The 24,183-nt window shown below is 45.5% G+C and overlaps 1 protein-coding gene across 1 annotated transcript in view; it reads left to right on the forward strand.

The window, feature by feature from the left end:
- LOC120066350 (cytoskeleton-associated protein 5-like) overlaps positions 1-23,707 on the forward strand; it is a 36,865-nt gene extending 13,158 nt beyond the window's left edge. The window contains exons 20-43 of the mRNA XM_039017665.1: positions 2,708-2,850; positions 3,049-3,223; positions 3,388-3,501; positions 3,728-3,856; positions 4,068-4,262; positions 6,688-6,820; positions 8,057-8,157; positions 9,033-9,155; positions 9,656-9,808; positions 10,555-10,758; positions 13,597-13,732; positions 14,075-14,268; positions 14,907-15,103; positions 15,981-16,154; positions 17,705-17,825; positions 18,289-18,468; positions 18,701-18,888; positions 19,099-19,174; positions 19,789-19,977; positions 21,301-21,429; positions 21,544-21,627; positions 21,815-21,977; positions 22,286-22,410; positions 22,644-23,707. Coding sequence (XP_038873593.1) covers positions 2,708-2,850; positions 3,049-3,223; positions 3,388-3,501; positions 3,728-3,856; positions 4,068-4,262; positions 6,688-6,820; positions 8,057-8,157; positions 9,033-9,155; positions 9,656-9,808; positions 10,555-10,758; positions 13,597-13,732; positions 14,075-14,268; positions 14,907-15,103; positions 15,981-16,154; positions 17,705-17,825; positions 18,289-18,468; positions 18,701-18,888; positions 19,099-19,174; positions 19,789-19,977; positions 21,301-21,429; positions 21,544-21,627; positions 21,815-21,977; positions 22,286-22,410; positions 22,644-22,898 — 3,681 coding nt within the window. The 3' untranslated portion in view covers positions 22,899-23,707. The remainder of the gene's footprint in view (positions 1-2,707; positions 2,851-3,048; positions 3,224-3,387; positions 3,502-3,727; positions 3,857-4,067; positions 4,263-6,687; positions 6,821-8,056; positions 8,158-9,032; positions 9,156-9,655; positions 9,809-10,554; positions 10,759-13,596; positions 13,733-14,074; positions 14,269-14,906; positions 15,104-15,980; positions 16,155-17,704; positions 17,826-18,288; positions 18,469-18,700; positions 18,889-19,098; positions 19,175-19,788; positions 19,978-21,300; positions 21,430-21,543; positions 21,628-21,814; positions 21,978-22,285; positions 22,411-22,643) is intronic.
- Positions 23,708-24,183: the final 476 nt, after the last annotated feature.

Raw genomic sequence — 24,183 nt, forward strand, 5'->3', positions numbered from 1 at the left:
CAAGGGTGGAGACTAGTGATGTTAATCGGTTAGCTGCCGAAAATACATGCCTAATGGTCTATAGGTTATTTTCATAATTTTGTGGAATTGAATTTGTGCGTATGTATTTTTGTTTGTCGTCATGCATTTAATTTATCACAGCATACAGACCCTAGTTTGAGGAGCTGAATAGCCTACCACATGTCAGTCAGCACGAGAGTAGCTCCTTAGGTTACTGGTGAAACCTGCTTTTATAAGCCCAGTCATTGGCAACAAATAACAATTCTAAATGCATTTGCGTGTTAACTTTGGTGGCCACGATATCAAAAAAGTTGCATTTCTTTTTTTGGTGAAGTGCAATCCCATTTGCCTTTAGGGTGCATAGGCTATAGTCTGCTAACTGTTGACTATCAGCACATCACCTACTTTTCAATGTGAGCTGGAGGCAGGGTAGTGTAATGCGAGCTGGAGGCAGGGTAGTGTAATGCGAGCTGGAGGCAGGGTAGGGTAATGCGAGCTGGAGGCAGGGTAGGGTAATGCGAGCTGGAGGCAGGGTAGGGTAATGCGAGCTGGAGGCAGGGTAGGGTAATGCGAGCTGGAGGCAGGGTAGGGTAATGCGAGCTGGAGGCAGGGTAGGGTAATGCGAGCTGGAGGCAGGGTAGGGTAATGCGAGCTGGAGGCAGGGTAGGGTAATGCGAGCTGGAGGCAGGGTAGGGTAATGCGAGCTGGAGGCAGGGTAGGGTAATGCGAGCTGGAGGCAGGGTAGGGTAATGCGAGCTGGAGGCAGGGTAGGGTAATGCGAGCTGGAGGCAGGGTAGGGTAATGCGAGCTGGAGGCAGGGTAGGGTAGGGTAATGCGAGCTGGACGTCTTACTTTGAAGTAAAGTAGCCTTGTGAAAATCCATCCATAGAAGCGTTCAGGCAGTTATTTTCTAAAGACTTCCTTATGCCATTAAAACCTCTTTAGGCTAGGTGGGATGCTAGCGCCCTACCTCGACAACATCCGGTGAAATTGCAGAGTGCGAAATTCAAAATACAAAAATCGTAATATTAAACATTCATGAAAATACAAGTGTCTTACATAGTTTAAAAGCTTAACTCCTTGTTAATCCAACCTCTTTGTCAGATTTTAAAAAAGGCTTTTTGATTTAAAAAAAATCAGAAGTAGCGATAAAATAAATAAATGACCTTTGAAGATCTTCCTCTGTTTGCAATCCCAAGGGTCCCAGCTACACAACAAATGGTCGTTTTGTTCGATGAAGTCCTTCTTTATATCCCAAAAAAGTCAGTTTAGTTGGCGCGTTTGATTGTGTTCCACTCGTTCAACATGCAGACAAAGGAATCCCAAAAGTTACCAGTAAACTTCGTCCAAACAAGTCAAACAATGTTTCTAATCAATCCTCAGGTACCCTAATATGTAAATAAATGATCAAATTTAAGACGGAATGTAGTATGTTCAATACCGGTGATAAATAACGAAGTGCGCGCCCTCATCCACGCGTGCCACAAGACTACAGTCCAAATGAGAGCCACCTTGAAAAATTACAACTACTAACTAATTTTTCAAAAAACAAGCCTGAAACCCTTTTTAAAGACTGTTGACATCTAGTGGAAGCCGTAGGAACTGCAATCTGGGAGGAATTCCTTTGAATATCCCATAGACAAGCATTGGAATGGCCAGTGACCTCAAACAAATATTCGGGGTTTTCGCCTGCCATATCATTTCTGTTATACTCACTGACATTATTTTAACAGTTTTAGAAACTTCTGAGTTTTCTATCTAATGCTACCAATTATATTCATATCCTAGCTTCTGGGCCTGAGTAACAGGCAGTTTACTTGGGGCACGTCAGTCATCCGAACTTCCGAATACTGCCCCCTAGCCATAAGAAGTTTTTAACCAGCATTTCTCTCCTGTTCTATTGGATTTCATATTCACTTACTTTTGTTGTCCAGAAGCCATAGGCACTATCCTAGTCATATTAGCAACCCATTATAGTAGTTGCTATTAGATTCCCCCTTTTTCTACGTTTCTAACGGAGATTTCCGTATCTGTCACATGAAACTGCTCTCCGTTAGGTGTGTAATTTAGAACTGTGTTTTCCGTGAAAGAACTGTTTTCCGTGAATTCTATTTATTAGCTGCTTCATGACAGCAGTTGCTTGTTCAATAATAGGCTATAGCTTTTTTGACTGTAAGACGATAGACTTGCTATTCATGAAAAATATCCAGTCCTTGTATGCATGCAAAGTGTCAGGGAGCAAGAAGCGAAGCGAGAGGTTTCACTCTTGCCAAAATAAGCCCAATGCGATTTCTATGGGCTTATTTTGGGCATAAGCTTGTCACCTGCCTTCCCGCCTTGCCATTGTTAGGGTGGAAACATAAACATCTTGTCATTATATGCAGATCTCTGATACTATTTTCTGTTGGTCACGTCATTTTACTTCTTTTTTAAAAATGTAACCGTTTGTTGAGGGTCAGTTAGTCAGCAGCAAAATTGACTGAAATTTGCATCCCTAGTGGAGACTTCGCAAGACCAGATATCTACATTTCTAACACCACCACCCCCCCCAAACCTAATTGAGGATCGGACCAAATAACGCAATATTTTCTTTATGGTTTAACTGAGATTAACATAAGATTGATGTCAGGAAGGCATATAAGATATGTTTATATGCACAGGTAAATATTTTTCAATGTGACTGAGATTGCTGCTTTTGCCTCTTCAGATGCAAGGCCAGTCTCCTCCGGCTGCGTTCAGAGGAACCAAGAAAGGAGGAGCAGAGGAGGACGGTGAGGAGGCAGACGAACAAGAGGAGGATGGAGGAGGAGCACCTGACATCATGGATCTGCTACCTAGAACTGACATCAGGTTTGAATTCACACACTACCTCACCGCTCCTTCTCAGCACTGTTCCATATTTTCACCAAGTATGGTGGTCCTGCTTGGATTGGTTTGGCTCATCTGGCTCAGTGTGAAAAGTCCTATACTACTTGGACTATTTTGGTTTTGATGTTAAATGGTTTAGTTATTTCACCTTATGAATCTATGTTCTTCATCTCCTGTCAGTGATAAGATCACACAAGACATGGTGGATAAGATGGCTGATAAGAACTGGAAAATCCGTAAGGAAGGTCTGGATGAGGTGGCAGCGGTCATCTCTGAGGCCAAGTTCATCCAGCCCAGTATAGGAGAGCTGCCCATGGCACTGAAGGGCCGACTCAACGACTCCAACAAGATCCTGGTAAGAAATGGACTCTGCTCTGACAGATACCATGACATTTTAAAAAATCAACGTTTTAAGCGATCTGTTTTTCTCCAGGATATTGGAGTATCAGTGCAAACATCATTTATAGATGTCCTGCCATATTGTAGGTATTTCTGACAGTGAATTATGTCTCTCCCCAGTGCCAGCAAACCCTGACTATTCTTCAACAAATAGCTGTAGCGATGGGCCCAGCTTTGAAACAACATGTTAAGAGCCTGGGCATGCCCATCATCACTGTACTGGGAGACAGTAAGGTAAACACTATCCTACTCTAAAATACCTACACAAAGGCATAGGTAGGCATTAGGATTAATGTGAGAGAGAGTATTATACTGTATTATATAGTGCATACATATTACAAGCATAACAATCTCATACCATTGATAGACTAGCGTAGAGTTGTCAGAATCACTTGTCACTCTCTGTATTGGATTGAGTGAATAATGGCGTTGGCGCTCTGTGTCCCCTCCTCCCCTGTAGACCAATGTGCGTGCTGCTGCCATGACAACCCTGCAGGCCTGGGTAGAACAGACCGGCATGAAGGACTGGCTGGAGGGAGAGGACCTTTCTGAAGAGCTCAAGAGGGAGAACCCTTTCCTCAGGCAGGAGGTACAAACACAGCCCTTCAGGTCATCTCTTAGAATCTCTGTTAAAGCCTACCTCTTGTAGCTGGCAGTCATGTGTACTGACAATGTGGTTAGATGGCTGTGTCATGGGTATTGTGTGGATTCACTGGGGTCATTTGGACTGTTAAAAAAAGGGGAAGCATAATACCTCCAACCATGTATGAGAAAGACCCATGTTACCCCCCTCTCCCTAGGTGCTGGGCTGGCTGGCAGAGAAGCTCCCCACCATGCGTACGGTGCCCTCTGACCTGATGCTGTGTGTGCCCTACCTGTTCATTTGTCTGGAGGACCGCAACGGAGACGTGAGGAAGAAGGCCCAGGACGCCCTGCCCACATTCATGATGCACTTGGGCTATGAGAAGATGTTGAAGGCCACTGGCAAACTGAAGGTACATTATGCCATGGAGGAGATGACTTAGACACACTAACTCAAGGTGGGTTATGGATGGAAGAGATGACTAGGACAGGCTATATTAAAGATAACTTGGCTAAAATATATCTACCAGAGATGGGTGAGGGGCAAGTTCATTGGATAGCTTTTGAAAACAATTGAATTACAGTAGATGGTAGAGTATAATTTGAATGACTAACTCATAGAGGAAAACCGAGCTGAATTCAGTCTGGATTCCTAGTGGAAAACAGAGATGAATTCAGTCTGGATTTTGAGGCTAGAGTACATTGTCTTAGGTCAGATGGTGCAGTGGTTTATGGCAACACTCGTGTTAGAATGACGCCATCTGTGTGAACACAATGGGCTGGGTTATTGTTATTGTGTAGTGACTCGGAAGACAGTGGGCTGGAGTATTGTTATTGGGTAGTGACTCGGAAGACAGTGGGCTGGGGTATTGTTATTGTGTAGTGACTCGGAAGACAATGAGCTGGGTTATTGTTATTGTGTAGTGACTCGGAAGACAGTGGGCTGGGGTATTGTTATTGTGTAGTGACTCGGAAGACAGTGGGCTGGAGTATTGTTATTGGGTAGTGACTCGGGAAGACAGTGGGCTGGGGTATTGTTATTGTGTAGTGACTCGGAAGACAATGGGCTGGGTTATTGTTATTGTGTAGTGACTCGGAAGACAGTGGGCTGGAGTATTGTTATTGGGTAGTGACTCGGGAAGACAGTAGGCTGGGTTATTGTGTAGTGACTCGGAAGACAGTGGGCTGGGTTATTGGGTAGTGACTCGGAAGACAGTGGGCTGGGTTATTGGGTAGTGACTCGGAAGACAGTGGGCTGGGTTATTGGGTAGTGACTCGGAAGACAGTGGGCTGGGTTATTGGGTAGTGACTCGGAAGACAGTGGGCTGGGGTATTGTTATTGGGTAGTGACTCGGAAGACAGTGGGCTGGGGTATTGTTATTGGGTAGTGACTCGGAAGACAGTGGGCTGGGTATTGTTATTGGGTAGTGACTCGGAAGACAGTGGGCTGGGGTATTGTTATTGGGTAGTGACTCGGAAGACAGTGGGCTGGGTATTGTTATTGGGTAGTGACTCGGAAGACAGTGGGCTGGGTATTGTTATTGGGTAGTGACTCGGAAGACAGTGGGCTGGGTATTGTTATTGGGTAGTGACTCGGAAGACAGTGGGCTGGGTATTGTTATTGGGTAGTGACTCGGAAGACAGTGGGCTGGGTATTGTTATTGGGTAGTGACTCGGAAGACAGTGGGCTGGGTATTGTTATTGGGTAGTGACTCGGAAGACAGTGGGCTGGGTATTGTTATTGGGTAGTGACTCGGAAGACAGTGGGCTGGGTATTGTTATTGGGTAGTGACTCGGAAGACAGTGGGCTGGGTATTGTTATTGGGTAGTGACTCGGAAGACAGTGGGCTGGGGTATTGTTATTGGGTAGTGACTCGGAAGACAGTGGGCTGGGGTATTGTTATTGGGTAGTGACTCGGAAGACAGTGGGCTGGGGTATTGTTATTGGGTAGTGACTCGGAAGACAGTGGGCTGGGTATTGTTATTGGGTAGTGACTCGGAAGACAGTGGGCTGGGGTATTGTTATTGGGTAGTGACTCGGAAGACAGTGGGCTGGGTATTGTTATTGGGTAGTGACTCGGAAGACAGTGGGCTGGGTATTGTTATTGGGTAGTGACTCGGAAGACAGTGGGCTGGGTATTGTTATTGGGTAGTGACTCGGAAGACAGTGGGCTGGGTATTGTTATTGGGTAGTGACTCGGAAGACAGTGGGCTGGGTATTGTTATTGGGTAGTGACTCGGAAGACAGTGGGCTGGGTATTGTTATTGGGTAGTGACTCGGAAGACAGTGGGCTGGGTATTGTTATTGGGTAGTGACTCGGAAGACAGTGGGCTGGGGTATTGTTATTGGGTAGTGACTCGGAAGACAGTGGGCTGGGGTATTGTTATTGGGTAGTGACTCGGAAGACAGTGGGCTGGGGTATTGTTATTGGGTAGTGACTCGGAAGACAGTGGGCTGGGGTATTGTTATTGGGTAGTGACTCGGAAGACAGTGGGCTGGGTATTATTATTGGGTAGTGACTCGGAAGACAGTGGGCTGGGGTATTGTTATTGGGTAGTGACTCGGAAGACAGTGGGCTGGGTATTATTATTGGGTAGTGACTCGGAAGACAGTGGGCTGGGGTATTGTTATTGGGTAGTGACTCGGAAGACAGTGGGCTGGGTATTGTTATTGGGTAGTGACTCGGAAGACAGTGGGCTGGGTATTGTTATTGGGTAGTGACTCGGAAGACAGTGGGCTGGGGTATTGTTATTGGGTAGTGACTCGGAAGACAGTGGGCTGGGGTATTGTTGTTCTGTCATCTGACTCTGTGTGTCCATGTATTCCTCTCCCTGCAGCCGGCCTCCAAGGAGCCAGTGTCTGCCCTGCTGGAGAAGGCCCGGGCAGTGATGCCAGCCAAGCCTGCTCCACCACCTGGCAAAGCTGGCGCAGCCAAGTCTAGCAGCGGTGGCGCCCCCGCTGCAAAGTCAGGTTGGCTTGCCTCTCCGTTACTGTCTGAATGATGAATGAGTGTTCATCCCCAATTGCACCCTATTAAGTGCTCTACTTTTGACCAGGTTCCATAGAGCTCTGATCAAAAGTAGTGCACTATGTAGGGAATAGGGTGCCATTTGGGACACTATCTACCACCAGTACATTCCTTATCATGTGCTACATCAACTAAGATCCCGTCCTGGCTGACGTTACTATCTTTACAATGTTCTAATCTTGACCAATAATCCAATCAAATGGTATTTGTAAAATGTGTGTTGACTTTACCGTGAAATGCTTACTTACGAGCCCTTTCCCAACAATGCAGAATTAAAAAGTAAGGAAATAAACATTTTTGGCAAAGAAGAAGGAAAAAAGGAAATAGTCACGCAATAAAATAGTAAGGCTATATACAAGGAGTACTGAGTCAATGTGCAGGGTTACGAGGTAATTGAGGGAGCATGCAGGTTGGGGTAAAAGTGACTAGGCAATCAGGGTAGATAATAAACAAAGTAGCAGTGTGTGTGTGTGCACTACAGCTCAAAAGTTTGGGGTCACTTAGAAATGTCCTTGTTTTTGAAAGAAAAGCACTTGTTTTTTTTGTCCATATAAAATTGATCAGAAATACACTGGAGACATTGTTAATGTTGTAAATGACTATTGTAGCTGGAATCGGCTGATTGTACGCCTATGTAGATATTCCATAAAAACAATCAGCCGATTCCAGCTACAATAGTCATTTACAACATTAACAATGTTTACACTGTATTTCTGATCAATTTGATGTTATTTTAATGAACAATTTTTTTTGCTTTTCTTTCAAAAACAAGGACATTTCTAAGTGACCCCAAACTTTTGAACATGTGTGTGAGTAGAGTCCAGTGAGTGTGCATAGAGCCAGTGCCAAAAAAAAGGGGTGGAGGGGCAATGCAAATAGTCTGGGTAGCCATTTGATTAACTTTTCACCAGTCTTGTGGCTTGGGGGTAGAAGCTGTTCAGGAACTTTTTGGTCCCAGACTTGGTGCTCCTGTACCGCTTGCCGTGCTGTGGTAGAGAGGACAGTCTATGGACTTGGGTGGCTGTAGTTGTTGACAATTTCTTGGGGCTTTCCTCTGACACCGCCTAGCTCCCTTGGACTCATAACCTGTCTTGTAAGATGTAGGTTTAGTCTGTTTTATTTATATATATATTAGTGTGGACAGAGAACTTCCTGACCACTGTTGTTTTTTTATACAGGTCCGTCTAAACCTAAACCTGTCATTGATGACTATGATGATGACGATCCTGAGCCTGAGACTAAGTCTAAGAAAGTGGTCAAGCCTGGAGCAGCCAAAAAGGTATGCATTTATTCAGCTTTTCTTTTGTATTAAGTTTATTCGTCAGGGACCATGTAGTTCATTTGATGCATTGTTCCACATATAGTTGGACTGATAGTGTACGTCTCCAGTCCCTGGGAATCTTACTTGCCAATGTCATGAAAATCTAATTTCAGTCCCATCTCATTTCAGTCCCATCTCATTTCAGTCCCATCTCATTTCAGTCCCATCTCATTTCAGTCCCATCTCATTTCAGTCCCATCTCATTCAGCTCTCGGCACACCAAACTCCTACAGTGTGCCAGCTTTTCTCTCTGTGAAGTTGATATTTCATTTAGCATTTAATAGAACGCCCCCCCAGGAATCTGTTGCGAGCTCATATAAAGATAGTCAGTAGTCCTAAAAGACTTACAAAGGGGAAGCCTAGCAGCCAGCAGGTACATGTTCGGATTCAAGCACCTCTGTGTTACTAATGTGTGACTCAGGAATGACTAACTGGGTGGAGCCTTGCGTCGGGTGTTGAGGCTCTGCGCTCTGTCCAAGGCGTTGCACAATATCTAAGAATTTTAAATCTAGCTTTATATTAATCTTTGTAATTTTGGTGAAAAATATGGTTAGTGTGTGGCGCTTTTTCATTTACAGGCTGAAATCACAAAGCTCTTTACATTATGAAGAGGATTGTGTTTTGGTGTTGTCTTAACCTTTGTCTTTGTCTGACCACGCTATACATGAGTTTTACAGCTTTTATATATAGCTTTACATGTTGTAGTAATGTTTCTGTCTTTTAAACCTCTACCACATATTCTGAGCACAACATTTTAGCTTTTATCTACCTTTGGCTCTTGTAATGATGATATTTCTGTGCCTCCCCATCTCTCTCCCCCGTCCCGTTTTCAGGGTGTGCTTGGGAAGAAGGCCCCGGTCACGAAGGCCAAGGATGAGGAGGACCGGTCTGGTGTCATCTTCATCCTGGTCCCCAATGGCAAGGAGCAGAGGATAAAGGAAGAGAAAGGGCTGAAGGCACGTCACCTTTGACCTTTTCACTTTGGATAAAAGGAGTGTGGGAGATGTACATCTCTTATTCAAGTGATTACAAAGAGACATCTCAATGTGCCTTCTCTGGTTAAATAAAAAATCTAAATAAATTGTGCAGTGGAGATGGAAGCTAGAGGTTGCTATAAAGGACAGTCATGTTTCATCTGCTCCCTGACAGTGTTTTCTGGATGCCCAGGATAAGACTGTTTTCTGAGCAAGACATTTTTAACTCTTTATTTAAGCTTGAAGTCCCATTGAGAGCAAAGTCTCTTTTGCAAGGTAGCCCTGCAAAAGTGTAAAGGAACATATTGTTTTATTTTGTCCTTTTATTTAACCCGGCAAATAATTTAAGAACAAATTCTTATTTACTTTGAAAACCTTTCTTGCTGAACAAGAAATAACTTGTCATGTGAATAAGAATGCTGATTTTATAATTCTTTTATAATTCTAATTGACTAATGATAATCATCTAACTTGTGATGCAGGTGTTGAAGTGGAACTTCCAGACCCCGCGGGATGAGTACGTGGATCAGCTAAAGACTCAGATGTCCAGCTGCTTCGCCAGATGGCTCCAGGACGAGCTCTTCCATGCTTCTGACTTCCAACGCCAGGTCAAGGCTATCGGGGTCATGGGAGAGGTGAGAACCTGTAGGAGACAGTGAAACGCACTAATGATTAGATGGAGCCCTTGGTTGAGTGTGTTCTTTTTTTCTTGAACCTTTATTTATACAGGTGTGTGTTACTGAGATAATCTCTTTAGCAATAGGGACCTGCACTCTGTACATAACCGCTTTTGTTGTTTGAGTCTGAAGAGTGTAAAAGGCTTCAAAAATCGAATCTTGCCTCCCGGGTGGCGCAGTGGTCTAAGGCCGCAGCCGGCCGCGACCGGGAGGTCCATGGGGCGACGCACAATTGGCCTAGCGTCGTCCAGGTTAGGGAGGGTTTGGCCGGTAGGGATATCCTTGTCTCATCGTGCACTAGCGACTCCTGTGGCGGGCCGGGCGCAGTGCGCGCTGACCAGGTCGCTAGGTGCACGGTGTTTCCTCCGACACATTGGTGCGGCTGGCTTCCGGGTTGGATGCGCGCTGTGTTAAGAAGCAGTGCGGTTTGGTTGGGTTGTGTTTCGGCGGACGCATGGCTCTCGACCTTCGTCTCTCCCGAGCCCGTACGGCCGTACGGGAGTTGTAGCGATGAGACAAGATAGTAACTATTAACAATTGGATACCACGAAATTGGGGAGGAAATTTTTATATTATAATTTTTTTTTTTTAAATGAGTCTTGTTTTTTAGTTTCTCTTAGACCAAAACCATTAGTGTTTCTTAGAAACCTAAGGGAGTTGCTTGTTTACTTGACTGACTACAATCTTATGTTTCCACTCTGTAGCGAATGGAGGATGAGCTTGAGGGCACAGTCAGCTGCTTGGACCTGATCCTGAAGTGGTTCACGCTGCGTTTCTTTGAGACCAACAGCACTGTACTGATGAAGGTGCTGGAGTACCTCAAGCAGCTCTTCCCCACACTGAGTAGAGAGAACTACCACCTCAATGAATACGAGGCCTCCTCCTTCATTCCCTACCTCATCCTCAAAGTAAGTCATTCCCCTACCTCAGTGGTCACCAACTGGTCGATCACCAAACATTTCTGTAAAAAAAAAACAACGATAAAGCCTTGCGTTCCTTTTTTGGGGGGGGTTTGCGCTGTTGGCGGTTGGTGTACTTGATTCAGCAGCCCTAGTGCCTGGAAAGAAAGGTATTCCCATTATGAACCATTTCATGTGCCTGAAAGTAGAACTCTGCATACCCGGCAGGCCAAGGGTGCAAATCAAGTGCACCTACCGCTGGCCAATCCGATAGCTCAGATCACCGTGTCTGTATAGTTTCCTCAAGTCGTAGGCTGTGAAAAGAAGCCTCGAACTCACAGCAAAGTTGATACTGTGAGTTTTCTAAACTTTTAAAACCATAACTAGTGACTCAATGAATACAGCAAATAGATGCTGTTTTTATGAGTAAGTTCATGTTTAAGTTGTTATTCAGCACTGTCAACACATATGTATTCTTCCTACTTCCACTCACGCTACAACCAGCAGTGCAGCTGTAATGAATGAGTACAACCAGCAGTGCAGCTGTAATGAATGAGTACAACCAGCACTGCAGCTGTAATGAATGAGTACAACCAGCACTGCAGCTGTAATGAATGAGTACAACCAGCACTGCAGCTGTAATGAATGAGTACAACCAGCACTGCAGCTGTAATGAATGAGTACAACCAGCAGTGCAGCTGTAATGAATGAGTACAACCAGCAGTGCAGCTGTAATGAATGAGTACAACCAGCAGTGCAGCTGTAATGAATGAGTACAACCAGCAGTGCAGCTGTAATGAATGAGTACAACCAGCAGTGCAGCTGTAATGAATGAGTACAACCAGCACTGCAGCTGTAATGAATGAGTACAACCAGCACTGCAGCTGTAATGAATGAGTACAACCAGCACTGCAGCTGTAATGAATGAGTACAACCAGCACTGCAGCTGTAATGAATGAGTACAACCAGCACTGCAGCTGTAATGAATGAGTACAACCAGCACTGCAGCTGTAATGAATGAGTACAACCAGCACTGCAGCTGTAATGAATGAGTACAACCAGCACTGCAGCTGTAATGAATGAGTACAACCAGCACTGCAGCTGTAATGAATGAGTACAACCAGCACTGCAGCTGTAATGAATGAGTACAACCAGCACTGCAGCTGTAATGAATGAGTACAACCAGCACTGCAGCTGTAATGAATGAGTACAACCAGCACTGCAGCTGTAATGAATGAGTACAACCAGCACTGCAGCTGTAATGAATGAGTACAACCAGCACTGCAGCTGTAATGAATGAGTACAACCAGCACTGCAGCTGTAATGAATGAGTACAGGAAAGTGTTCCCATAAGATTGCATTCTTGTTATTATTAGCGGCTTGTTTCTTTTTTAATATCAAGGAATATTTCACTTCCTCTGGTCAGAGGTGTAACTTTGTGTAAGTTGTGCATGAGGCAGAAATCATGCAGTGCGAAGTCAGTTTCGTCATCAGCTGGAAGACTGTGTCCCCTTTTCTCAGCGGAGGGAGGGAGGGAGAGAGAGATGGTGAGAGGCATCTGCTCCTTCCCCTCAGACTGACCATCAGATGCAGGCCATCAGTCCAGTAAAATGAAAAAAAAAGAATTATTATGCTCACTCTGCTGTGCCTCACAAGTAATACAACACATATATTACCAGTGTGATCATACACCTACAATTTTTAAATATAATTTCATAATGGTCTGTGAAGAACAATGGCAGGGTAATTCAAGCATAGCCAATATGCAGTGATAATGTATTTGGCCTATAGCTTACTGTACAAACCTCATTGCTACAGAACTGTTAGGTTAATGTAGCATAGGTTAATGTAGCATAGGCTTATGTTTTTAATAGGTTAATGTGTAGGCTTACATTTTTAAGCCATGTTTAAAAAATTAATTAATCTGAGCGGTAGATCTCTGCTGACTTTTGGACTCAAAGTGATCTTGACTCAAAAGGTTGGTGACCATCCCCCTACCTCATCCTCCAAGTAGGGAATCCCCCTACCTCATCCTCCAAGTAGGGAATCCCCCTACCTCATCCTCCAAGTAGGGAATCCCCCTACCTCGTCCTCCAAGTAGGGAATCCCCCTACCTCGTCCTCCAAGTAGGGAATCCCCCTACCTCGTCCTCCAAGTAGGGAATCCCTCGTCCTCCAAGTAGGGAGTCCCCCTACCTCGTCCTCCAAGTAGGGCGTCCCCCTACCTCGTCCTCCAAGTAGGGCGTCCCCCTACCTCGTCCTCCAAGTAGGGCGTCCCCCTACCTCGTCCTCCAAGTAGGGCGTCCCCCTACCTCGTCCTCCAAGTAGGGCGTCCTCCAAGTAGGGCGTCCCCCTACCGCGTCCTCCAAGTAGGGCGTCCCCCTACCTCGTCCTCCAAGTAGGGCGTCCCCCTACCGCGTCCTCCAAGTAGGGAATCCCTCGTCCTCCAAGTAGGGAGTCCCCCTACCTCGTCCTCCAAGTAGGGCGTCCCCTGTGAATTGTGCCGTAAAAGTTGTTTTCATGTATGATTTTGGGCGGCAGGTAGCCTAGTGGTTAGAGCGTTGGGCCAGTAACCGAAAGGTTGCTAGATCGAAACCCTGAGCTGACAATGTAAAAATCTGTAGTTCTGCCCCCTGAACAAGGCAGTTAACCCACTGTTCCCCAGTAGGCCGTCATTGTAAATATGAATTTGTTCTTAACGAACTCGCCTAGTTAAATAAAGGTTCAATTAAAAACAACACGTCTTAACAAAAAAGGAAAGGTTTAGTAGAAAGTTCGATACACGGTGAAGCTGCAAATGCTAATATGACTATTGACTAGCCATCTGTAACCCTCTTTCACCTGACAGGTTGGAGAGTCGAAGGACGTGGTACGTAAAGATGTGCGTGCCATCCTCACCATGTTGTGCAAGGTCTACCCTGCCAGCAAAGTCTTCCCATTCCTCATGGACGGGACCAAGTCCAAGAACTCCAAACAGAGAGCTGGTAAGAAAGAGATTTTAGTTGTGACTGAGGTTGACCAAGGCTATAAGGACTAAAACAGGTTATAGAATTCATTACAGTAAGTGATTGTGTCAGAAATGTTGTAATTCATTGTAAGAACTTCAGGTTCTTAATAAATACTCTATGGGGCTAGTTTCCCAGACACAGATTATGCTTAGTCCTGGATAAAAGCTATTCCATTTTATGGGGGGAATATTAAAAGATGTTTTTGTCTAAGACTAAGCTTAATCTGTGTTTAGGGAAACTCTCTGAATACCTGAAGTGTGACGTTCCTGTCTGAAAAGCTCCAGATCTTACCATCCATCTCTCCCTGTATTTCCCCAGAATGTCTTGAGGAGCTGGGCTGTCTGATAGAAAACTATGGGATGAACGTCTGTCAGCCAACACCGGCCAAGTCCCTGAAAGAGATCGCTGTTCACATCGGAGACAGGGACAACTCAGTACGCAACGCTGCCCTTAACACAGTAGTGACTGTGTACAACGTCTGTGGCGACCAAGTCTACAAACTCATTGGCAATGTAAGATACTCGCTAGTACAATGTACTGAAACAGTGTACAAAACATTAGGAACACCTGCTCTTTCCATGACACAGACTGACCAGGTGAATCCAGGTGAAAACTATGATCCCTTATTGATGTCACTTGTTAAATCCACTTCAATCAGTGTAGATGAAGGAAAGGAGACCGGTTAAAGAATGAGTTTCAAGCCTTGAGACATGGATTGTGTGTGTGCACTTCAGAGGGTGAATGGGCAAGACAAAAAATGGAAGTGACTTTGAATGGGGTATTGTAGTAGGTGCCAAGCGCACCAGTTTGAGTGTCAAGAACTGCAACGCGCAACTCAATATTAGGAAGGTGTTCATAATGTTTTGTACACAGTGTAAACTTCAGTACAATAGAGGGTATGTCACAACGCTGGATCAATGAGTTAACCAGCTAACTTGCTTAAATCTTCTGGAATTAATACATTTTAAGATGTAGATATGCTTGAAATGGGCATGGACTGTTACAACCAACAACCATTTAATTTATTAATGAACCATTAATATCTGAATGTTTATCAAAGTTGGCCAATTTACTATCCTGCTTTGGACTAGACCCCTCTGGATATATCATCTCCGGTGTTAATCTCAAACATCCTGTCTTTCTCCTGCAGTTGTCTGAGAAGGAGATGAGTATGTTAGAGGAGAGGGTCAAGCGCTCGGCTAAGAAGACCCCGGCAGCTGCCCCACCACCCAACAGACAGGCTGCAGAGAGGGAGAGGCTCCAGAGAGAGCACCCCTCCAACCCCAATGCTACCTTCATGCGGAAGCCTGCTCAGCAACCTCAGGAGGATGTGCCCAACAAGCTCAAGTATGGGAAGGATCAAGTCCCTGGCCTAGTGCCTCCTCAACTACCTGCCACAGCATGGCTCTCTCTCCTAACAAACCTGCCTATGGGGTTTTTACTATACTTAAGTCTGGTGATCTACTAGATAGTACCACTTTTACCATTACTAACATTCATGGTAAAGAAATTCTGTCCATGTCTTAAGACCTATCTACAAACCCTTGTAAAAATATCTTAATGCTCTTCCTCAATGTTTCTTGAATGTCTTTCCTCTTGCTCTAACCTATGTTTCATTGGGTACAACTAAACGCATGTGACTGGCCTGCAACTCATTGACAGTCCAATGTGGGCGAACCTAACCTTGAACAAACCCCTGACGCAAACCTAACTTGAACCAATTAGAAAATTCCACATGTTTGCTGGTCAGTCACCCTTTAGTTTTCCCAGTATCGTTGCATGGTGTGGTCTCTTAATCCAGACCTCTCTTCTCCTTTATAATTGCTCTTTTCTTATCGCTGCTCTGCTCTCCATGGACAGAATAATGTATCGCACATATAGGATGTGAGTACCGCCGAGCCTCTCCCAGACAGTGTGCACTCTGCTCTCCTCCAGAAGCACTCAGAATGGGGCTGTAATGTAACACTCACCAGTCTAAACTAAGTAGTTAATTTACTGTGTCCTCCCCTCCTCGTTTGTTGTAACTGTCTTAATGTGTCCATGGTAACCTTCCAGTGTCCATACTAGCAAACCGCAATGTTTTGGGCATGCATTCTAAGTAGTAGGCTTGTGGGGGATATTGGAACAGAGCTATTGTGTGCTGACTGCCTACCTCTCTGTCCGTGTTGGTTTCTATGACATGGTTCTGATTCTGAATGATCCTCTTCTGTCCTCCCTCCACCAGCCAAGCGCGGGCTCAGAACGCAGAACGGGAACACTCACACCCCTCTATCCCCAAGGAGTTTCAGCTGGATCTAGACATGATTGAGAACGACCACACGCGGGTCAGTGAGCTGCCTGACCTGGTCCAACACAAACTGGAGGAACTGCTGGAGCCCATCATGATGCCAGAGCCCAAGTAAGTGTCCAGCTGCCCTAAGCCCTAATACTCTACCGGCTGCCCTGAGCAGCCCTGATACTCTACCCGGCTGCCCTGAGCAGCCCTAATACTCTACCGGCTGCCCTGAGCAGCCCTGATACTCTACCCGGCTGCCCTGAGCAGCCCTGATACTCTACCCGGCTGCCCTGAGCAACCCTGATACTCTACCCGGCTGCCCTGAGCAGCCCTGATACTCTACCCGGCTGCCCTGAGCAGCCCTGATACTCTACTCGGCTGCCCTGAGCAGCCCTGATACTCTACCCGGCTGCCCTGATACTCTACCCGGCTGCCCTGATACTCTACCCGGCTGCCCTGATACTCTACCCGGCTGCCCTGAGCAGCCCTGATACTCTACTCGGCTGCCCTGAGCAGCCCTGATACTCTACCCGGCTGCCCTGATACTCTACCCGGCTGCCCTGAGCAGCCCTGATACTCTACTCGGCTGCCCTGAGCAGCCCTGATACTCTACTCGGCTGCCCTGAGCAGCCCTGATACTCTACCCGGCTGCCCTGAGCAGCCCTGATACTCTACCCCGGCTGCCCTGAGCAGCCCTGATACTCTACCCCGGCTGCCCTGAGCAGCCCTGATACTCTACCCGGCTGCCCTGAGCTGCCCTGATACTCTACCCCGGCTGCCCTGAGCAGCCCTGATACTCTACCCGGCTGCCCTGAGCAGCCCTGATACTCTACCCCGGCTGCCCTGAGCAGCCCTGATACTCTACCCCGGCTGCCCTGAGCAGCCCTGATACTCTACCCGGCTGCCCTGAGCAGCCCTGATACTCTACCCGGCTACCCTGAGCAGCCCTGATACTCTACCCCGGCTGCCCTGAGCAGCCCTGATACTCTACCCCGGCTGCCCTGAGCAGCCCTGATACTCTACCCGGCTGCCCTGAGCAGCCCTGATACTCTACCCGGCTGCCCTGATACTCTACCCGGCTGCCCTGAGCAGCCCTGATACTCTACTCGGCTGCCCTGAGCAGCCCTGATACTCTACCCGGCTGCCCTGAGCAGCCCTGATACTCTACTCGGCTGCCCTGAGCAGCCCTGATACTCTACCCGGCTGCCCTGAGCAGCCCTGATACTCTACCCGGCTGCCCTGAGCAGCCCTGATACTCTACCCGGCTGCCCTGAGCAGCCCTGATACTCTACCCGGCTGCCCTGAGCAGCCCTGATACTCTACCCGGCTGCCCTGAGCAGCCCTGATACTCTACCCCGGCTGCCCTGAGCAGCCCTGGTACTCTCCCCCGGCTGCCCGGATACTCTCCCCCGGCTGCCCGGATACTCTCCCCCGGCTGCCCGGATACTCTCCCCTGGCTGCCCTGAGCCCTAATACGCTACCAACACAGGTTGGGAGATCTGCCTGCCAACTTTATTACTTTGTTCTGAAATAGCTGTGGTCTTAGCTGGCTGGGAGAGATGTGTGTTGATGGATCTTAAGTGCAAGAGACTTAACGACCCCGTCATCATAAGACTAATCATCACGAGAGATCTCATGGTTATATAAGGTGTGAGTTGCTTGTGTTCCCTCAGGATCCGCTCTGTGTCGCCCCACTTTGACGACCTCCACAACAGTACTGCGTCCACCATCAACTTTGTCATCTCCCAGGTGGCCAGTGGCGACATCAACACCAGCATCCAGGCTCTGGCCCAGGTACATCATTGACTCTAGTGTAGGCACAGCACAGGAGGTTGGTGGCACCTTAGTTGGGGAGAATCAGTGGAATGGTATCAAACGCATGGTGTCCAGGTGTTTGATGCCATTCCATTTGCTCCGTTCTAGACATTATGAGCCGTTCTCCCCTCAGCCGCCTCCACTGAGGCATAGAAACATCACTCACTGGGGAAATACCAGGCTTTACTCTTCAACTTTAAACCTCAGCTCTTTTTTATTTATTTTTGTTGCAATGTGTAATGAATACATTAGAAATCCTATTCAACCAAGCTCTCACAATAACAACCACATGAAATGGAAGTAAGGTAACCTCTTAACACCCATCTATTTACCTGAGGTACTCTGCTCTGGTTAGGAGAGAGTAAATGGTTGATAACGACAGTACCAAAGTGTGTGTGGTGTGGGATTCTCTGTCTGTCTGTAACCCTTGTGCCTCCCCCAGATTGACGAGGTGTTGAGGCAGGAGGACAAAGCAGATGCCATGTCAGGTCACATTGACCAGTTCCTCATCGCTACCTTCATGCAGCTGCGCCTCATCTACAACACACACATGGCTGACGACCGCCTCGACAAGAAGGACATCTTCAAGCTCTACAGCTGCATCATCGGCAATATGCTCTCAGTGAGTGTGACTACACATGAACACCACTAGGGGGTTCTGTTTGATTATTTAAGGCCTGAGGATTGTCTGTGTATCCTGGCAGATCTTTCTAGAGAGAAATTATAAAGGAATTGTTCTTTGTCATTGTATGTATTAAAACATTTTACCAAACGTTTTTAGCCAAGCACACCTGAGTAGGCTTAGTAGACTGGTGTTGACATCTGTGTCCCTGTCCTGGGTCTGTCTCCTGTAGCTGTTCTCTATGGAGAGCCTTGCACGGGAGGCGTCGATGGGCGTGCTGAAGGACCTGATGCACGGTCTGATCACCCTGATGCTGGATGCCCGGGTGGAGGACATCGAGGACGGACAGCAGCTCATCCGCTCTGTCAACCTGCTGGTGGTCAGAGTACTGGAGAAGTCTGACCAGACCAACATCCTCAGGTCAGATTCCACTCACTCTCTGAGACTGATGGGGATGTCATTTTTCTTCCTGGTTTAATAAGGAATTTCTACTTTTCTCATCTTCTATTCATATTGAAATATACCTACCCCCAAACACACATCCTACGTTTCCTGATTGTATATGTTGGAGTTTCCAGTGAGTTCCAGTATCTAGTGTTTATACGGAGTCTCTGTTCTATGTCTCTGCAGCGCTCTTCTGGTGCTGCTACAGGACAGTCTTACCACTTCTTCAGGGTCACCTATGTTCTCTGAACTGGTCATGAAGGTAATATCACTGTTTCACTATATTTTCTTGTGGGAGAGTTTACTTTTGTCGTTTTACATATTATTAGGGTTGAGAATTGTTAGGGACCTCACAATATATTATCACGGTACTCAGGTGCTGATACGATGTGTATTGTGGTTCTCATGATTCTATGTATTGCGATTTATTGCAATTTGATGTTACAAACATTGCTCACTATGTGTCTGCTGCAGAGAGCATGAGAAAATGAGTGCTGAAAACATGTTGGCTCACTATTTAAAAAGAAAATGGAGAACAAAGCTATAGAATGAAAAATACCTGAGTTTTGGCACAGGTACAGCCAACTAGCAATTATTATTTATATTTTTTACAAATTAATATTTGCCGTCAAAGGATCAATATAATATTGCAATTGGAACTGTCTATTTTTTTTCCCCCATCACTGCATATTGTGTATATTGTCACGTGATTTTCTCAGACATAAACTTCCTGTTCTTTGTATTCCCAACTAACACATAAATGGAGGATACTGAATTTGACTTTAAAAAGTGGTGAATTTCTCCCTTTACACTGCCTGTACAATCTCAAACTGATGATTGGAATTAAATGGAATTTATTTTGTTCTGTGTCTGCAGTGCCTCTGGCGTATGATCCGGTTCCTGCCAGAGACCATCAACAGCATCAATCTGGACCGCATCCTACTGGATGTTCACAACTTCATGAAGGTGTTCCCCAAAGAGAAGCTCAAGCAGCTGAAGAGTGACGTACCCCACAGGACCCTCAAGACCCTACTGCACACACTGTGTAAACTCACTGGAGCCAAGGTACAATACATACACGTCATTCACAACCAATGGTTCAGTGATTTGTTATGTTTTATGTACACAGATGAATTTCCCCCTTGAGGAACAATTAAGTTGTATTGAATTGAAACACCTTACTATTTATTAGTGCATTACTCAGGGGTACTGCTGTCTATTTTCACTGGTTTTCATTACTCAGGGGTACTGCTGTCTATTTTCACTGGTTTTCATTACTCAGGGGTACTGCTGTCTATTTTCACTGGTTTTCATTACTCAGGGGTACTGCTGTCTATTTTCACTGGTTTTCATTACTCGGGGGTACTGCTGTCTATTTTCACTGGTTTTCATTACTCGGGGGTACTGCTGTCTATTTTCACTGGTTTTCATTACTCGGGGGTACTGCTGTCTATTTTCACTGGTTTTCATTACTCAGGGGTAGTGCTGTCTATTTTCACTGGTTTTCATTACTCAGGGGTACTGCTGTCTATTTTCACTGGTTTTCATTACTCAGGGGTACTGCTGTCTATTTTCACTGGTTTTCATTACTCAGGGGTACTGCTGTCTATTTTCACTGGTTTTCATTACTCAGGGGTAGTGCTGTCTATTTTCACTGGTTTTCATTACTCAGGGGTACTGCTGTCTATTTTCACTGGTTTTCATTACTCAGGGGTAGTGCTGTCTATTTTCACTGGTTTTCATTACTCAGGGGTACTGCTGTCTATTTTCACTGGTTTTCATTACTCAGGGGTACTGCTGTCTATTTTCACTGGTTTTCATTACTCAGGGGTACTGCTGTCTATTTTCACTGGTTTTCATTACTCAGGGGTACTGCTGTCTATTTTCACTGGTTTTCATTACTCAGGGGTACTGCTGTCTATTTTCACTGGTTTTCATTACTCAGGGGTACTGCTGTCTATTTTCACTGGTTTTCATTACTCAGGGGTACTGCTGTCTATTTTCACTGGTTTTCATTACTCAGGGGTACTGCTGTCTATTTTCACTGGTTTTCATTACTCAGGGGTACTGCTGTCTATTTTCACTGGTTTTCATTACTCAGGGGTACTGCTGTCTATTTTCACTGGTTTTCATTACTCAGGGGTACTGCTGTCTATTTTCACTGGTTTTCATTACTCAGGGGTACTGCTGTCTATTTTCACTGGTTTTCATTACTCAGGGGTACTGCTGTCTATTTTCACTGGTTTTCATTACTCAGGGGTACTGCTGTCTATTTTCACTGGTTTTCATTACTCAGGGGTACTGCTGTCTATTTTCACTGGTTTTCATTAAGTAGACCATAGGTAGGCTGTTGTGGTTGTTTTGACCATGTTGTTTTGTGGTGGCTAGATCCTAGACCACATGTCCATGATCGAGAACAGGAATGAGTCTGAGCTGGAGGCCCACCTGAGACGTGTGGTTAAACACTCTGGAAACTTCTCTGGCATGAAGTCTGACAGGGGCACAGAGAAAGGACAGGTATGTTCACTTAACCCAACCTCTATTAGATTTATTGAACACCAAGTGAATACACTGAATTAAAAATAATTCAGTCCGCTTCCATAAAGCCTAATCTCTTCTTCTTGCTTCCAGGATGACAGGATGTCAAAAGCTAAAGTGAGCGACATCCTCTCTGAGATCTTCAAGAAGATTGGTTCCAAGGAAAACACAAAAGAGGTGATTTTATTTTCTTTATTATTCCTATTCATGTATTCATACCTTAGTTTTACTGTTTTCATCACCCTGCTCAGTTCCTAATTGTAAAAGATCATGTGTTCTCAATAACTGGTTAAATTAATTTCCTGTCCCACCCCAGAATTGTTTTAAGTTGGCTGTGTGTGTTGTGACGTTGTGTTCTCTCCAGGGTCTGACGGAGCTGTATGAGTATAAACAGAAGTACTCAGACGCTGACCTGGAGCCCTTCCTGAGGAACACGTCTCAGTTCTTCCAGAGTTATGTGGAGAGAGGCCTGCGCATGATTGAGTCTGAGAGAGAGGGCAAAGGCAGGATCCAGCCTTCTAGCACAGGTAATAACCCTGCAGGATTAAAAGGGAATTACTGGTCTTTACCTTTTTGATACTTTATCTGATATGACTAGTGTCTACCATGGCCAACCCACAAACTTTAGTCCCAACCCTTTACCTGAGCAGTAGGGAATGTAATCCTATAACATTGGCTCCAGTGTTCTGGTATAAGGAGTGTTATTACTGTTGTGGTTTACTAGTAGCTAGCTACTGTATGTCAATTTATTGATATTATATGCATCTGCTGGACTGGTTAAAAAGCAGCTCAGTAGCTGTGAAGAGTTGAAGTGTGATGTGTCTCTCTGTTCCAGTGATTCCCCAACATGGCCTAGACTCTGGCTCAGTGCCTCTGAACGGAGAGGAGATGAAACCTGCAGTGTACTATGAGAGACTGAAGATACTGAGACAGAGACAGGGACTGGAGAACAACTCCAGGGTTAGTTTAATATCGATCACATTGATGCCACTTGGCTTACCAATTTCACATTTAGATTTATATATTTATATTACGATGTAGATTTGTAATACTTGCTGTATTGATGAGTGTCCCCGTTATATTATAGCTAGTGTCACACAATTTTAAACCTTATCACCTGTTCTCTCCTTCTACCTTTTTTTCTATATATTCTCTCCCCTACTCTCTCTCCCTCCTTCTCTCTGTCATAACAGCAGGCTCAGCTATTGCAGCAGGTGGAGGGGGACAGTGGACCGACGCGTCCCATCACGTCCCTGCTGTCCAAGCCCTCAGTGGCCTCCTCCACAGACATGCTCCAAAGCAAACTGTCTCAGCTCAAGGAGTCCCGTGAGTCCCACTTCCAGCAGGAGCAGTCCCACTCCCACAGCCCCACACGCTCCTCGTCCCCCGCCGCCAACCTCGACGACCTCAAGAAGAGGCTGGAGCGGATAAAGAGCAACCGCCAATGAGTGACCCCTGACCCCACCTCTATACCCAGTCTATCCAATGTGTTAGCCAGACTCCACCCTAAAACCCACCAAGCATTGGCTTTACCCGCCCCAAAACCCATCTCTTATCCTGGCCTTATTTTTCAGGGCAATCCCCTCTTCTGTGTATAAATTGAAAAAAATAACCTGTTCGTGGCACAATTGTTTGTATATACTCATGTGTGCTAACCACTCAATGCTTTTAAGTGTCAAGTTAGGGTTATAGTGTACAGTTTCCATGTGCAAAACGCTGTAATATGTGTAACTTAACCTATCCTTTTTTAGGTTTTAGAATTCCATGGTCAAACCATAACATTTCTCTGAGCCTCCAGCAGGGTTGGAGTGTGTTCCATTTCAATTCATGAAGTAAACTGACATTCCAATTTTTTTTTAATTGTTATACAGAAGTATTGAGGAGAATTGGAATGTCAGTTTACTTCTGAAATTGAAATGGAATTGACTCCAAACCTGTTTCCAGACCTTGTTAGTTTATACCACTGTTTGCTGAACTTGCTAATGAGCTTTTTCATCTATGAAGTTAAGACTCATAAAACCTGAAGGATTCTGTTCTCAAAGTGAAGGAAGGAGCATGGCATGAAGGAATTAATGTTTTGTAAATAAAGTTTGCATTACTAAAATCTGCTGGTTTAATGTGCCCATCTTGCGTACTGTAGCAGAATCCGACTCATTGTTTTTATTTAATTCAAATGGAAGTAGTCTTAAATTGTTGCTCTTATGAGTGTTTAATCTGTAGTGAAAATGGCAATAAAGCAAGTTTGTTTTTGAACAAACTATGTTTTGCATTTTATTCTTGATCATGACACAGGTGCACCTTGTGCTGGAGACAATAAAAGGGCACTCTAAAATGTGCAGTTTTGTCACAACTCCACAGATAGCTCAAGTTTTGAGGGCATGTGCAATTGGCATGCTGACTGCAGGCATGTCCGCCAGATAATTAAATGTTCATTTCTCTACCATAAGCCACCTTCAACGTCATTTTGGAGAATTTGGCAGTACATACAACCGGTGACCACTCGTAACCACGCCAGCCCAGGACCTCCACATTCGGCTTCTTCACCTGTGGGATCATCTAAGCCACCCGGACAGCTGATGAAATTGAGGAGTATCTCTGTCTGTAATAAATCCCTTTTGTGGGGAAAAACTAATTCTGATTGGCTGGGCCTGGCTCCCAAGTGGGCGGGCCCATGCCAACCCAAGGCTGTGCCCCTTTTGAAAGAATATGCCAAAAACAATCAGATTCCGACAG

This window comes from Salvelinus namaycush, chromosome 21 (genome assembly GCF_016432855.1).
Source record: "Salvelinus namaycush isolate Seneca chromosome 21, SaNama_1.0, whole genome shotgun sequence".
Lineage (NCBI taxonomy): Eukaryota > Metazoa > Chordata > Actinopteri > Salmoniformes > Salmonidae > Salvelinus > Salvelinus namaycush.